This window comes from Protopterus annectens, chromosome 2.part1, assembly GCF_019279795.1.
Source record: "Protopterus annectens isolate FY-2018-M chromosome 2.part1, PAN1.0, whole genome shotgun sequence".
In the NCBI taxonomy this organism is placed as follows: domain Eukaryota; kingdom Metazoa; phylum Chordata; order Ceratodontiformes; family Protopteridae; genus Protopterus; species Protopterus annectens.
This window is the reverse complement of record NC_056729.1, coordinates 567002688-567017717: the sequence shown is the minus strand read 5'-3', so window position 1 is coordinate 567017717 and position 15030 is coordinate 567002688. Positions and strand designations below refer to the sequence as shown.

General features: G+C 45.5%; 1 protein-coding gene across 1 annotated transcript in view; it reads right to left on the bottom strand.

Annotated features, from left to right (window-relative positions):
- The window catches only part of KDM3A (lysine demethylase 3A), a 2231127-nt gene that overhangs the window by 1186292 nt on the left and 1029805 nt on the right, over positions 1–15030 (bottom strand). The window contains exons 16-17 of the mRNA XM_044063465.1: positions 12601–12693; positions 12336–12463 (exon numbers count right to left, since the gene is read on the bottom strand). Coding sequence (XP_043919400.1) covers positions 12336–12463; positions 12601–12693 — 221 coding nt within the window. The remainder of the gene's footprint in view (positions 1–12335; positions 12464–12600; positions 12694–15030) is intronic.

Genomic DNA, 15030 nt, shown 5'->3' with positions numbered 1-15030 from the left:
TGGATCCATGATGTTTCTTCTTAGGTCGTCTGCCAACATGTTTCTTTCCTGGCAGGAATTGTGCTTGTAACTGAACATGGTAAGAGTGCAGTGTTCCACAAGGTCATTGCTTGCCTGCATAGAGGGAAGGAATGTGTGCCCCCTTGCTTGTTTATGTACCACATAACTGTGGTATTGTCAGTCTATTAGTAGTTGCCCTGGGTGCAGAAGGTCCTTGAAAGCTGTTGGGGCATTCTGCACTGCTAGCATTTCTTTTTGATTGATATGCAGGTGTCTCTGATCTGTAGTCCATTTGCCCTGAATGCACTGCCCTGCCATGTGTGCTCCCCAGGCATAATCTGATGCATCTGTTGTCATAGTTTGCCTGGCTGTGGGTAAGGTGAAAGGCTGACCCTTACTGAGGTGACATGCCTGTGCCCACCATAGAAATTCCTGTTGAAGGCAGGGAATGAGTGGTATCGTCTCCAAGCTGTGGCTGTGCTGAGTCCATACACTTTTCAGGTAATTTCCTCATATGCAGTTTTGCAAATGGTATTAGAAGAATGCAAGATGCCATGAATCCCAAGGCCTGCAGAATTTTTCTTGCAGGGAGTTGGGTCTTTGTTGCCATTATTTTGAAATATTGAAACAGCTGTCGTTGCTCGTCTGGCGTGAGGAAAGCCATCTGGGCCGTTTTATTCAAGCTGGCACCCAGGAATATTATGTTTTGTGAGGGTACTAGTTTTTATTTCTTTTCGTTTACTGTGTACCCTAGGCAACTTAGAAGGTGTTTGACAAATGCCAGATGCTTTAAAAGAATGTCCTTGCTTTCTGCTTGAATAAGGCAGTCATCCAGGTATGGGTATATTTGAATTCCTCTGTCTGCAGTATGCAATTACTGGTGCCAGGCATTTTGTGAAGACCCTGGGCGCAGTAGATAAGCCAAAGGGCAGTGCACAGAATTGATAATGCGTTGAACCTGCAATGAAGCAGAGGTATCTTCTGCAATTTTGTCTGATAAGGACATGCAGGTATGACTCCTTGAGGTCCAAAGTGACTAGCCAAGCATTCTTGCCCAGCATGGGAAGAAGTTGCTGTAGTGTTAGCATCTTGAATTTTGGTACTTGCAGATAGGTGTTCAGAACTGAAAGATCCAGAATGGGTCTCCATGCTTTGTCCTTTCTTGGGACGAGGAAGAGTCTTGAGTAAAAACCTTGCCCTTGCTCCTGTGCAGGTACCTGTTGAACGGCTTTCATGTTCATGAGAGCTATAATTTGTTTTTGTGCCTCTGCCCATTGATTTGGTGGCAGGTTTGGTATTCCTTTGATCCTTGGTAAGGTATGAAAGTGGAATTTGTATCCCTGAGAGAATGTTTAGAACCCATTTGTCTTTTGTGATGATGTGCCAGTTGTCTGCACAAAATGCTAGTCCCCCCCCAAAGGAGTTGCTAGGAGAGATTTGCTTGGTAGTTTGAGGAGAGAGTCATTGTGTTTGTCTTCTGCTAGCCTGGGGCCCGTCTTCTCCTCCTTTCTGGGTAGCATTACCCCATTAGCGAGGTTTGTAAGGGCCCTGTGACTGGCCTCTGCCCCTTGGGCATCTGTATTTGCCCCTCTGTGATCAGTCTGAAGCTGGAAAAGACCATTTTTTTGTTGGCCAATTTCTGCTGAACCAAGGGGGTTGTACCTGCAAAAAATCCTTGACTGTTTGCATAGACTTTGCCTTATCCTCCATTTTCTTTAAAACCTCTTCTGCTTTTACACCAAATAACACCCTGCTGTAAAGGGGCATCCAATAATTTTGCTTTAACATGGTCAGGGAGGGTTTGTTCTTTTAACCAAGCATGTTTATGTATGACAGAGCCAGTAACAGCTGCTCTACAGGAAGCTTCCAATGAATCAAATCCGCACTGCAAGATATGTTTGCCCACCTGTCCAGCTGCATGCAACAGATCCTGCATTTCCTTGAATTCAGGCTGTTCTGAATGTGTGCTCATTTTTTGTTTTAACTGAGACATCAGGAAGTGAGGATATTTCAGCATGTGAAAAGTACAGTTTTGTACCTACCATAAATGTAGATGTCCGATAGGTATGCATCTGCAGTCATAACATATGGGTTTGTCCTGCCTCAGGCAGCCCCTCGGTCGGCCGGATTCCAAAGTCTGGGTCTGGCCTCGGCTGATGTCGCACTTTCCCCGACGTCAGAGCGTCTGGGATATAAAAGCATCAGCCGACACCATTTTCCTCAGTTTTTCTTGCCCCAGATGCCAGGTGCCCTCTAGGAAGGCTAAATTTGGATAAATGCTGAAAAACATTTGCAAATTATATACATGAATAAACAAACAAATACACCATAATAGATTCCCCCAGCTAGCTAAATAGAGGGTAAGCACCCTAGGAATAACAAAGAGGGAAGGAGGGAGGGTAATCCTGACTGCAGATGCATACCTATCGGACATCTACATTTATGGTAGGTACAAAACTGTACTATGTCCTTCAAGGATGCATCTGCAGTCATAACATATGGGTAGAATACCATAGCCAATCTGGGGGTGGAGGTACTAAGAAAAGGATGGTGTAGTTAAGATCCCCTGCAGGACTGCAGTTGCAAACCCTGCTCTGGATCTAGAGTATAAAGGTAGATTGTAATGCTTGGCAAATGTATGCACGGAGGTCCAAGTAGCAGCTTCTAAAATGTCCTTGGTAGCCACCCCCCCGTAGGAAGGCTGTAGTGGTGGCAGTGGCCCTTGTGGAGTGAGGCCTGATATTTTCAGGAACTGTCTTTCCATGAAAGGAGTAGCAAAAGCGAATGCAATTTCCTATCCATTTTGAAATTGTCTTGTTTGGAAATTGCTCTTCCTTGCACCCCAGTTGCATATGCTACAAAAAGTTGGTCAGTTTTTCTGCTAGTTTTTGTTCTGTCCAAATAGTAGCGTAGTCATCTGTGTATATCCAGGGTGTGCAAAAGTTTTTCCCCTTTGTTCTGTGGATTAGGGAAGAACGTAGGCAAGTGAATAGCTTGGTTCAAGGATACCCTAGATACCACCTTTGGCATAAAAGTAGGATTGGTTCTTAGTGACACTCTGTCCTGGTGGAAAATAAGAAAAGGCTGCACTGCCATTAATGCTTGTAACTCAGATACTCTTCTTGCTGAAGTGATTGCCAGAAGGAATGCAGTTTTCCAAGATAGAAACTGTAGATCCGCTGATGCTGCTGGTTCAAAAGGAGGTAGTGTCAGTTTTTCCAGCACAAAGTTGAGATCCCAGGCAGGTAGAGGGGGTCTTATTGGAGGTTTAACATTTTTTATCCCCCTCAGAAATTGTCTGAGGAGAGGGTGTGAGAAGATAGGTGGATCCACATTGTATTCTGCTGAAATTGCTGAAGCATGAATCTTAATGGAAGAATAGGACAGGCCATTGTGGAACAATTCTGCTAAATATTCTAGGATATGTGCTAGGTTTGCCACTGTGACATCTGTGCCCTTTGATGTGCTCCAAATAAGAAATCTCTTCCATTTAGCTGAGTATGTCTTCCTTGTGGAAGGCCTGCGAGCCTCCAGGATAATTGTCCTTCACCCTCTGAGATAAAACAGCTTGATTGGGATTTAAGGAATTTTCCAGGCAGTTAGCTGCAATGTTTTCAAGTTGGGATGCAGGGTCTTGAAATTGTTCTGCGTTAGAAGAAGAGGCCATAGGGGGAGAGGCCATGATTTTGCCTGAGACATGTTTCTCAATAGTGGATACCAGTGTTGTCTTGGCCAGTCCGGAGCTATTAGTATCACTTTTGGCTGTTCCTCCCTGATTTTCAGTAGAACCTTGTGCATCAATGGGAGAGGTGGGAAGGCATATACTGTTAGGGCTTTCCAGCTGAAAGAGAGTCCACCCTCCAAGCTTGTGGGTGGTATGTCCTTCAGCAGAATGTCTTCAGTTGATGGTTGAGTGGGGAGGCGAACAGGTCAATCTCCGGCATTCCCCATGTCTTTGTTATGAGCTTGAAGATGTCTGGGTGCAGCATCCATTCGTGTGCATCCATAGTAGTTCTGCTTAGGCTGTCCACCAGTGCATTTTCTTTCCCTGGCACGAATTGGGCCTGTAGTTGGATACTGAGATTCAGGCATAGATCCCACAGATTCATAGCCATCTGGCATAGCGGGTAAGAATGTGTGCCACCCTTTTTGTTTATGTACCACATGACCGTGGTGTTGTCTGTCCTTATTAACAGATGTCCTTGTTGGAGGAAGGGTGTGAATGCCTCGATTGCATGCCTTACTGCCAGCATTTCCTTTTGGTTTATGTGCATGCTTAGCTGCCCTTGAGGCCATAGGCCTTGGATGCATTTGTCCTCCATGTGTGCTCCCCATCCTTGGTCAGAGGCGTCTGTGGTGATGGTCTGCCTTGCTTTTGGTTTGTTGAAAGGAAACCCTCTGTTGGACTGGCAGGCCTGAGCCCACCACAGGAATTCCTTTTGAAGGCATGGAATGATTGGTATCATGGTTTCTAAACTGTGACTGTGTTGAGACCATACACTCCTTAGGTACCATTGTAATTTCCTCATATGCAGTCTGGCATGAGGGATTAGAATTATGGAGGATGCCATGTAACCCAGGGCCTGCAGGATTTTCCTTGCAGTAAGCTGAGTTTGTCTTGTCAAACTCATGAAGTAATCTGGAAGTTGTTTTTGCTTTTCTTCTGTGAGAAAGGCCATTTGGGTGTTTGTGTCCAGATCTGCACCCAAGAAGGTGATCCTTTGGGATGGTACTAGTCTTGACTTTTGGATGTTGACTGTGTATCCCAAGGCCTGTAACAGACGTATGGCATAGGCCAAGTCCTTTAACAGTTTCTTCTTGTTGTCCTGCTTGTATTAGGCAGTTGTCCAGGTATGGATAAATTTGAATTCCCTGTAGTCTGCAATGTGCAACTACTGATGCCAGGCATTTCGTGAATACTCTGGGTGCAGTAGATAAGCCAAAGGGCAATGCTGAGAATTGATAATGCTCTGATCCTGCAAGAAATCTGAGGTGTCTTCTGCAACTTGGTCAGATAGGGACGTGCAGGTATGCCTCCTTGAGATCTAGAGTTACCAGCCAAGACTCCTTGCCCAACATGGGAAGAAGTTGCTGTAGGGTCAGCATTTTGAATTTTGGCACAATGAGATGAGTGTTGAGCGCGGACAGGTCGAGAATAGGCCTCCATTGATTTTCTTTTCTTGGTACAAGGAATAGTCTGGAGTAAAATCCTTGGCCTTGTTCTGAACATGGTACCTTTTTGATAGCTTTCATCTGAAGTAAATTGCTGATTTGTTTTAAAGCCTCTGCCTTCTGATTTGGTGGAAGGTTTGGCATTCCGCTTCTTTTTGGCAGAGTGTGGAAGTGAAACCTGTATCCTTTTGTCTATTATTTGCAATGCCCATGTATCCTTTGTAATATAATGCCAGTTTTTTGAGAATAAAGCCAGCTTTCCGCCCAAGGGTGCTTCCAGTTGATCCCTGGTAGGCGGAATCAGAGTCAAGTTATTGAGTCTGTCCTGTAGTAGTGGTTGTTGTAGCTGTTGCACTACTCCTCTGGTTGGCAAGCTGCCACCGACGGCCTCTGTAGGAGCCCTTCGATTGACCTCTGCCTCTAGAGCGCCTGTTCCTGCCTCTCTGGGCTCTGTCCGAGTCTGGAAAGGACCAATTTCTTTGTAGGCCAGTTTCTGCTGAATCTCGGTGGTTGAACTTGCAGGAAATCTTTAACTGTTTGCACAGATTTTGCTTTTTCTTCAACTTTTTTTAGAATCTCCTGAGCAGGGGAGCCAAATAAATTTTGTTTCTCCATTGGAGCATCGAGGAGTTTAACTTTGACATGGTCTGGCAAAGATTGCTCCTTCAGCCAGGCATGCCTACGAATAACTGCCCCAGTCATAGCTGATCTAAATGAAGCCTCCAGTGCATCATAGCCACATTTTAAGAAATGATTACTAACCTGTTGTGAATTATGTACCAAATCCTGAAGGATTTTACGGTCTAGGGGTTCAGGAGAAGAAAGTTTCTTATTCAGTTCATCTAACAAATACTCTTGGTACTGTATCATATGGAATTGACAGTTTAATGCCCTGACAGAAAGAGTTGCAGATTTATACACCTTCTTACCCCATCTCTCTAAAGCTCTAGACTCTCTATCAGAGGGTAGGGGATTTTTGGCAGTAGCGGCTGCAATCCCTTTAGGGCCCTGAGAAATAGTTTCTGGGTCTGCAGAATGGGCTTTATACAGATGGAAATGAGAATCCGGGACCCTGTAATATCTGTCAGGTTTGGCAGGGGCCGGAGGAAGAGTATCAGGGGCTGTACTGACATCATTGTACACATCATCAATTACGTTTAGAACCGGAGGTATAGCTAAGGGTCTATGCTGAGGCAAATGCAAAAAGGTCCGTAATCTTTTTCTAGAATCAGAGAAATCCTGACCTTGCCACTGAAAGTGCTCTCTCATGGAGTGTAAAGTCTCCCCAAAGGAAAACTCTTCAGGAGGGGAGGCCGAAGGGATAGATTTCCTCTGCATCTGAATCCTCATAAGGTGAGTAAGCCCCTTCCTGGTGGTCTGACAACTCAGATCCATCCGTGGAATCATCTGAGGAGTGGGGTTCAGAGGGGTCAGTCCTGGGCCTTTTGTCTGGACGAGGTTGAGAGGCCCTGTCTGGGTGAGGTTGTGAACCCCTAATTAAGGAAATAAGGTCCTCAGCCTGGCTGAGGATCTGTGAACTAGAGGAAGGCCTCTGGGGTGTAGATTTGGCAGGCAAAGCTTTTGAAAGTTTGGCAGCTTTAGCCCTAGAGAAGGCCTTAATGGACATAGAAGCTGGGGGCCTAGCAGCCCCACGTGCAGGGGTAGAAAAGTCCAAAGGTATGGTGTCGGACAAATCCTGAACACTCGCTTTGGTAGGTAGTTCTGAAGCTGACTCAGCCGGGGCCTCTCGGGCCTCGGCGGTCGGAAGTATTGTTTCGGAAGAAGGAATCGCAGAGGACTCTGTTTCGGCCGAAACCAAGACACTCGTGGTAGGCCTAGCTGTGGTTTCAGCCGAAACCGCGGGCCGCGAGTGTGTCCTTTTCCTTGCGTTTTTTGACCATATGCGAAGTCGGAGTCTCCGACGGCATTTTATAAGCAAAATCGGCTCAAAAAAATTCCTCTGCAAACTCCGACCGACATCTAAGAGTTCGTCGGTTGAAGGAGGCACAGGCTAAACAGGCCGATACGTCGTGGTCTGGGCCTAAGCAAGGAAGGCAGTAAGAATGGAAATCCTTATGAGGTATTTGTTTCCCACAAGTTAAACAATTATTTACTTTGTATGACATCGGCTGAGGCAAGAAAGAGCCCCCAACGGGGTACTTAGCTTTTTTCGAAGTCTTCGGTAGCTGAAATCTCTGGATCTGACCGACCAGCACTTGCGAACAGCTTCTGCTTCGGGCACCGCACGGCAAGAAAGACTGAGGAAAATGGCGTCGGCTAATGCTTTTATACCCCAGACGCTCTGACGTCGGGGAAAGTGCGACATCAGCCGAGGCCAGACCCAGACTTTGGAATCCGGCCAACCGAAGGGCTGCCTGAGGCAGGACAACCCATATGTTATGACTGCAGATGCATCCTTGAAGGACATCTGGCAATTTAATGCTCTCATAGCCAGAGTTGCTGAGGTGCAAATTTTCTTTCCCCATCTATCAAAGGCTCTGGAATCCCTTTCAGAGGGCACAGGATTTTTAGCCATAGAAGCTTTTGCTCCCTTTGGACCCTGGGAAATTGTTTCTGGGTCAGCTACAGGGCTTTTATAAAGGAATTTGTGAGAGTCAGGTACTCCGTAGTATCTGTCTGGTTTGGCTGGAGCAGGAGTTAGAGAGTCTGGATTTAAACTAGATTCCAAGTAAACATCATCCACAATATCTAAAACAGGAGGGATAGCAAGAGGTCTGTGCTGGGGTAGTAAAAGGAACTCTCGGAGCCTTTTCTTAGAATCTGAGTAATCCTGGTCTTCCCAGTGAAAATGCTCCCTCATGGTATGCAAAGTTTCCCCAAAGGAGTAGTCTTCAGGGGGAGAAGCCAAGGGAATGTAATCTTCAGCCTCAGAATCCTCATAAGGTGGAAAAGTGTAATCCTGCTCCTCAGAAGAATCTGAGGAGAGAGAAACCTGGTCAGAGGATGCATAATCCTCCTCTTGTCTTGGTCTTTTATCAGGAGGGAGATGGGAACCCCTGATAAGGGTAATTAAATCTTCAGCCATCTTAAGCATCTGTTTCTTAAGCATGGGGCCTTGAACTGTAGCCTGAGGTACAGTTTTCTTTGGTTTTAAAAAAGTTTTAAGTTTAGCATAAGATTTAATGGTGAGTGTAGTCGGTCTGAATACACCTTCTGCAACCGAAGGTGTTTGCGTTGTGCCGGTGTCTAGTTCTGCTCCGGTGTCGGTAGAAGGCTGCGTTGGCCTAGTGGACTCCGCTTGGGAATCCACAGCTGTCTGGGGTTCCAGTTCTGCGGTAGTCAGGGGCTGTGTAGGCACCTCACTGAAAACCGGAGAACCAGCGACAGGCCCAACTGAGGCCTCGGTGTCTGTTTTATTCCTAGGCTGCCTGTCCTTATCCTTGCGTTTTTTATGAGTGGCGGTTGTCGGCTGCTCCGACGGCATGATATAATTCAATTTCCTACCAAAGTAATGCCGTGAGAAGTCAAAACGGCGTTTGATAGTTCGTTTATTAAACCTAGCGCAAAACAGACAAGCTGTGATGTCGTGGTCTGGACCTAGGCAAGGAATACAATAGAAATGGAAGTCCTTATGAGATATTTGCTTCCCACAAGAAATGCAATTAACTTTCTGACATCGGACTGAGGCAAGAAAATGTTCCCCAATGGGGTACTTAGCTTTAATGAAGACTTCAGACTGAAATTCAAATCGAAAATCTTAGGTGTCGACCGACCGGCACTTGCCAACTGCTTCTGCTTCGGGCACCGTGCGGCAAGAAAGACTGAAGAAAATGGTGTCGGATGCCTCAAATTCCCCTGCCGCACTGACGTCAGGGAAGAAGCGACAGCAACAGATGCCGGACCAAGACTTTGGAATTCGGGCAGACTGCGGGACTGCCTAACGGCAGGATAACCCAAGTATGACGACTGCAGCAGGGTAACATGAACATCGGAGTCAGACAAGGGTCCGATGCCACTCGCCCCCTCGGAGCCGACGGAGTCCCGGCGCAGAGATCCCTCCAAGGAAGGAACCAATGAAGAGATCGGAGCCGACTGAGCCGAAAGATGTGGTATCGGCTTCGACGTTTCCAAGATTCGAGCCCCAACCAGCTTCGGCTCCAAACACAAAAGGGGAGTCAGAAGAGGAACTGTTGAAGGCACTGGGACAGCCACAGTCTGTGGAGAAGGGCTGGTTAACATTTTGTCCAGGGCCTGCGATTTAAGGAGTTTACTGACCACTCTTTCCAAGTCATGATCGGATAACCTGGAGGAGCGAGAGGAGTGGAACCTATGGCTTTGTTCCAACTGAAGCAACCGTGACCTCGGACCTGAACGAACCGATTCTAGGGAAGGGGACCTAGAATGTTTTCGGCCCAACGACGGTTCCGACACTAAAGTCGGAGCCGATTGAGGTCTAGGGATGTCTGCTCCAGCCGGAGCTGAAGAGGAGGCAGATGCTCCACCCGGCGACGGCTCCGAACTGGGAGCAGATGGCTTGGCGAGCTTTGAGGATTTCCCCGACTGAGGCTTCGCCGAGGATCCCTCTGGCTTAAGTAAGCCTATCAAAATAAGCTTGTTCCTACGCTCCTGCAGGACTCTGGGGCTGAAGGCATGACAGACCGAGCAGGAGTCCTGCAGGTGTAGGGAACCCAAGCAATAATCACAAGAAGTGCGACCATCTGTCAGAGACATCTTCTGACAGCACGAGTCACACTTCTTGAAACCTGAAACTTTAGTATTCTTGGACATAATGGCCCGGGGATACTAAAGAGAGAAAAATTAAACTAGTGCTTAAACAAGGCACACAGAAATGCACACACCCGCACTAGTTAAGCTAACAATAATAGCCACAAAAAAACTCACACACACACTTAACTAATCTTAATAAAAATATACAAATACTACAAGGCTAAACACTACTCCTATAGGTACGACAAGGGTGGGGTTAGCCACTAATAGGAAGAAACAAGGGGGGGGGTAGAAACTAACAGAAAAACGAGTTTCCTTAGTGGGACAAACTAGGGGATACACAGTCTAATTACACTACAAGGGAAAGATAATCTATATCTAAGAAAAATACAAGGTAAATATTAGCTAGTAATACAAAAAAAGGATTAATACGACCTGAGCCAGTAAAAGCGCAACCTCGTAGCTGAAGCTGCAAACGAGATCTGGGTATCTAGCGCCAAGCATTGTGGGATAAAGGAGGCTTCTAGCCAGTAAATAGCTCTCGAGCTTTAGTAGACGGCAGAGTCGGAGCAGAGGATCGGCTCCGAATCCAACCAGCAAGAATGAAGGCGAGATAGACAACTTATTTGTTTATCGGGATAGACAGACTTGGAACAAAGCCAATTTTCGGTGGAGGCCTGGGGAAAAACACTCCAGATGCATGTCTTTGCAACATGGGAAAAAACCGAAGCACCTGGAGAAAACCCACACGAACCCAGGGAGGACATGAAAACTCCGCACAAAAGGCACCCCAGCCGAGAACTGAACCACAGAATCTCACCACTGCACCATCCAATTTGACGTCCGCATCGACATTTCCCTTTCTTAGTTGACAATGGCTAAAGTAAAAAGGCAGCTAAACCAAGCTTCAAGCAACAATATCAGTAAGAAATCCCCAATGGGGTACATTTAGCTTTAGATGTCTTGATAAACAGGAGCGATGTGATCGATCTGACATTACACTGCAGCAGAAAAGTTCTGAGGTTTGTGCATGCAGACATCACATTTAAGGCCCCTGATTTAAGACCCTACTTGTGACGTCAGACGCATATGCAGTGACTAGGCAAATAGCTTTTGTATATGAGCCAACGTTTGGGTCGCCTGAGGCAGAGGATTCCACAGTATGAATACTGCAATATGAGAACAGCAGGACACATCTCTGTTCAGAATCTATTGATGGGGACTGTCTCTTGATCTCTCAGAAAATTTGCCAGGACACTGACCAATGAGCAAATGTAAACTGCTTTGAAGGATGTTTACTTTTCTGCCATATCACGACAAAAGATCTAGTCTGCAGAGTTGTTAAGACCTGGTGCACCTCCTGCTGATATACCCACACCTTTGCTGATATACCACATGACCATGTTATTTGTGAAGATTCTTAATGAACCTACGTGGCCTGTATAAGGGTTTTCATCTCCATGTGTGCGCGCTCTGGTGCCCCTGAACCTTCAGGTTACCATTCATGTTCCCCATGCATCACCTGATGTGTGTGTGCAGCTGCTCTAGTGGTGCTTGCGGTTTGAAGAGAAGACCTAGATTTAGTTTCATCTGTAATATCCACCACAGTATTTCTTTAGGCAAGCTAGGAAAGGGATGTGCATGCCTAGGGGATAAGAATTTTGGAACTAGGTGGACTTCAGGTACAAATGGATCTTTCACACATGGAGTCTGGCAAAGGGGATGATAGGGATGGTTTAAGTAATGAATTGCAGTGCACTGAGGATCTCCCTTGCATTACAGGACTAGAGAGAGAAAGACAAAGGAAGTAACATTAGGTTCTGCACTTCACTGGGCAGCAGGAAGTCCTGCATGTGTTTGGTGTCCAGTCTGCTACCAAAGAAAACTAGAGCTTGGGTTGGCTTAATTGCTGACTTTTTCAGATTGATTTTGAAACCCAGAGCTTTAAGTAGACTATGGGGAATGAGGTGATGCAAGAGTACCTGGTGAGAGGGAGCCTGTATTAACAGGATGTCAAAATAAGGAAATATCCGAAGTCCATGAATCCTGCCAAAACTGATGGCAACAAATAACCCATCACGATAAGAGACAACAATGAAGTCAAAAAGGTATTTATGCTCCTAAGGCTGCATGCAAACAGAATTATGAACATACTGCAAAACAAGACTATGCACTTAAGCAAAGCAAATGCTGAATATAATGCAGTTTACTGTCAGGATCCCAGCAGAAGCCAGAGGGTGGGTCACAATTATGCTCAGCTGCAGACTGTACCATACATTTAATTAATGCATGGCAGCAATGGTTCTTACAAACACCTGCAAAATCTCCTGGAATCCCACCAAATTAAGCCCAAACAAACTAAATTTACAGTATTCACTAAGGTACACCACAAAATGGTAGAAGACAAGGCAGTTGACATTCATAAAAAGCTGCTTACTTCTGGTTTATAAATACATAAAATATCGGTGCTGTACCTGTTTAATTTCTTCCTTTACAGAAGGCTTTGACAAAGCTTTAAACTGTTTATTTGAGCAAGGGCAATTAGCTTTAATGCCCCACTTCCCCCTCAGAGAGTGCAAAATGTCTCCAACATCATAAAGAGCTGAAATCAAAAACAGAATAAGATTGAGAATACAGACAGCAACTGAATCCTACTGAAAACAAATACTTCAATTCAACTGAATTCTGAAGTCCAGTTATACTTTAACATATCTATGCTTACAAGTTAAAAATACCCACCTCTTCCAGGTATTATCTGAGCAGGCATTAAGTTTTCTGGTTCATGCTGCTGACCCTTCACACACTTGAACCAAGTAAAAATATCGCCTGTTCCTGCAGAAAGACAAAGTTATAATAATGCTTTTAAAAACATGCAAATGTGCAAAGAATATATTCAAATATTCAGAAATGCTAACACTGTCATGGCTGAACACTGGAGGTCAGAGTATAAACCTGATGCTTCTACAGTATAACTACACAGTAACGCTTTAAGTTTCCCTCACTCGTCTACAACACAAGACTAACTTTGCTGGGAGTATAGCAGAGTGTGTTTAAAGCTACAGCCTTCCAAGAGCTTACATCCTACACACCCAAGTTTGAACTTTTATTGGACTGAATACTATGCAACTCCAAGTCACTTAATACAAGACACCCAGATAAGAGGCAACCCTGTTGTGTGTCATACTTCATTAGAAGAAACAAAATTCATTTAGAAAACCATGAAAATAAGTTTCCAATTTATGTACAGTCATATTTCTAAGAATATGAAGCTTACAGATATCTCTTTAAATGATTGCAATTATGACCCTGTATTGAAAAACAGTGAGAACAGTACAACTGTGTAAACAATTTACCATAAAGAATAGTTGTGCAAGACCTTACCATAACAATAGATGTTCTTCTCTTCTATGTTGCAGTATTCATAACAGTAGAGAGTAGCTGCCTGCAGCACCACTGTCCGGCCAGTACACCAAAGTCTTTGTTTGGAGGGTACATGTGATGTCTGCTACGAGAGCCATAAACCGGCGTTGGGTATAAAGGTGACGTTTGCATGTAGCCTCCTCAGAATAGCTACTGCTGCATAAACTACTGCCCCTGAGGTTTTTTTAGGAGGGCCCCAAGACCCTTACACTTGCATGCCTGCTAGAGCCAGGGCAGTAATAAGTCTATGTAGGTAGAGACTTGGGGAAGATGGCCACAGGTGTTCATAAAATATCCGCTATAGCAGAAGTAAAAAAAAGTACAGTTGTGTACACTTACCATAAATGTAGATGTTAGAGTGTATTGACTGTTGCAGTCATCACATTTGGGTTATCCCTGCCAGGGTAGCCCTCAAGTCAGCCCAAATATCAGAGGCTTAGTATTTCTGTGTCGGTTGCTGTCGCTTCAGGACTGACGTCAGGTCATCAGTAGTATAAAGTAAGGCAGCCAACGCCATTGCATCAGTTGTTCTTGCCCTGTCAGGAGCCCCCAAATGGGAGACGGGATATGGTGGAAGAACACCACCAGTAGAAAGTAAATACCAAAAAATTCCTTATAATGAAAGAGAGAGAGAGAATAGGAGGATGGAGGGAGGGAAAACCAGGACTGCAACAGTGAATACACACTAACATCTACATTTATGGTAAGTGTACACAGCTGTATTATGTTCTTAGTGTTTCACTGTTGCAGTCATCACATTTGGGTGGATTCCCAAACTTGAGAAAAAAGGGTGGAGGCAGTCAAGATGACTGGGAGCTGGCTATGATGCCCTGCAAGACTGCAGTGTCAAAGCCTGTCCTGGATTTGGAGAAGATAGGCAGGTGGTAATGCTTGATGGAATGGACAGATGTCCATGTTGCAGCCTCCAGGATGTCCCTGGTGGGGACTCCTCTGAGGAAAGCTGCAGAATTGGAGGCTGCTCTGGTAGAGTGACTCCTGACCCCCATAGGGGGACGTTTCCCATGTTGCTTGTAGCAGAAATGGATGCAGTGTGCTATCCATTTGGAAATGGCTTGTTTGGATATGGCTTTGCCTTCTGCTCCTGCAGCAAAGCTAACTGCTCAGTCTTTCTGAATGATTTAGTCCTGGTCTAGATATAATCTTAGCTGTCTGTGCACATCTAGAGAGTGCAGTATTCTTTCCCCGTTGTTTTGTGGGTTAGGGAAAATGGTGGGCACATGAATGGATTGGTTGAGACCCACACTGGACACCACTTTTGGCATGAAGGATGGGTTAGTCCTGAGGGAGACCCTGTCAGCATGGAAAATGATAAAGGGCTCTACACCCTTTAGTGCTTGTAGCTCGGATACTCTTCTTGCTGAAGTGATGGCCAGAAGCAAGGCTGTCTTCCATGACAGAAACTAACTCTGCTGAAGCTGCTGGCTCAAGGAAGGGGTTGGGGGGGGGGGGGGGGGTGAGAGAGCAGGGCGAATTTCTCCAACACAAAGTTTAGGTCTCAAGCTGGGGTAGGTGCTCTTCTGGGTGGCGGCAAGCTGTTAGCCACCCCCTAAGAACTGTTTGATGAGAGGGTGTGAGAAAAGAGGTTGCTCAGTGCTGAAATGAGCACAGATTGAAAAGCCATGAAATTTAATTGAGGAAAAGGATAAACCACTGTGTAGTAGGTCAGCTAGGTAATCCAGGGTAAGAGGTAGGGAGCCGTATCGGCTCCCTTAGCTTGCATCCAGGTAC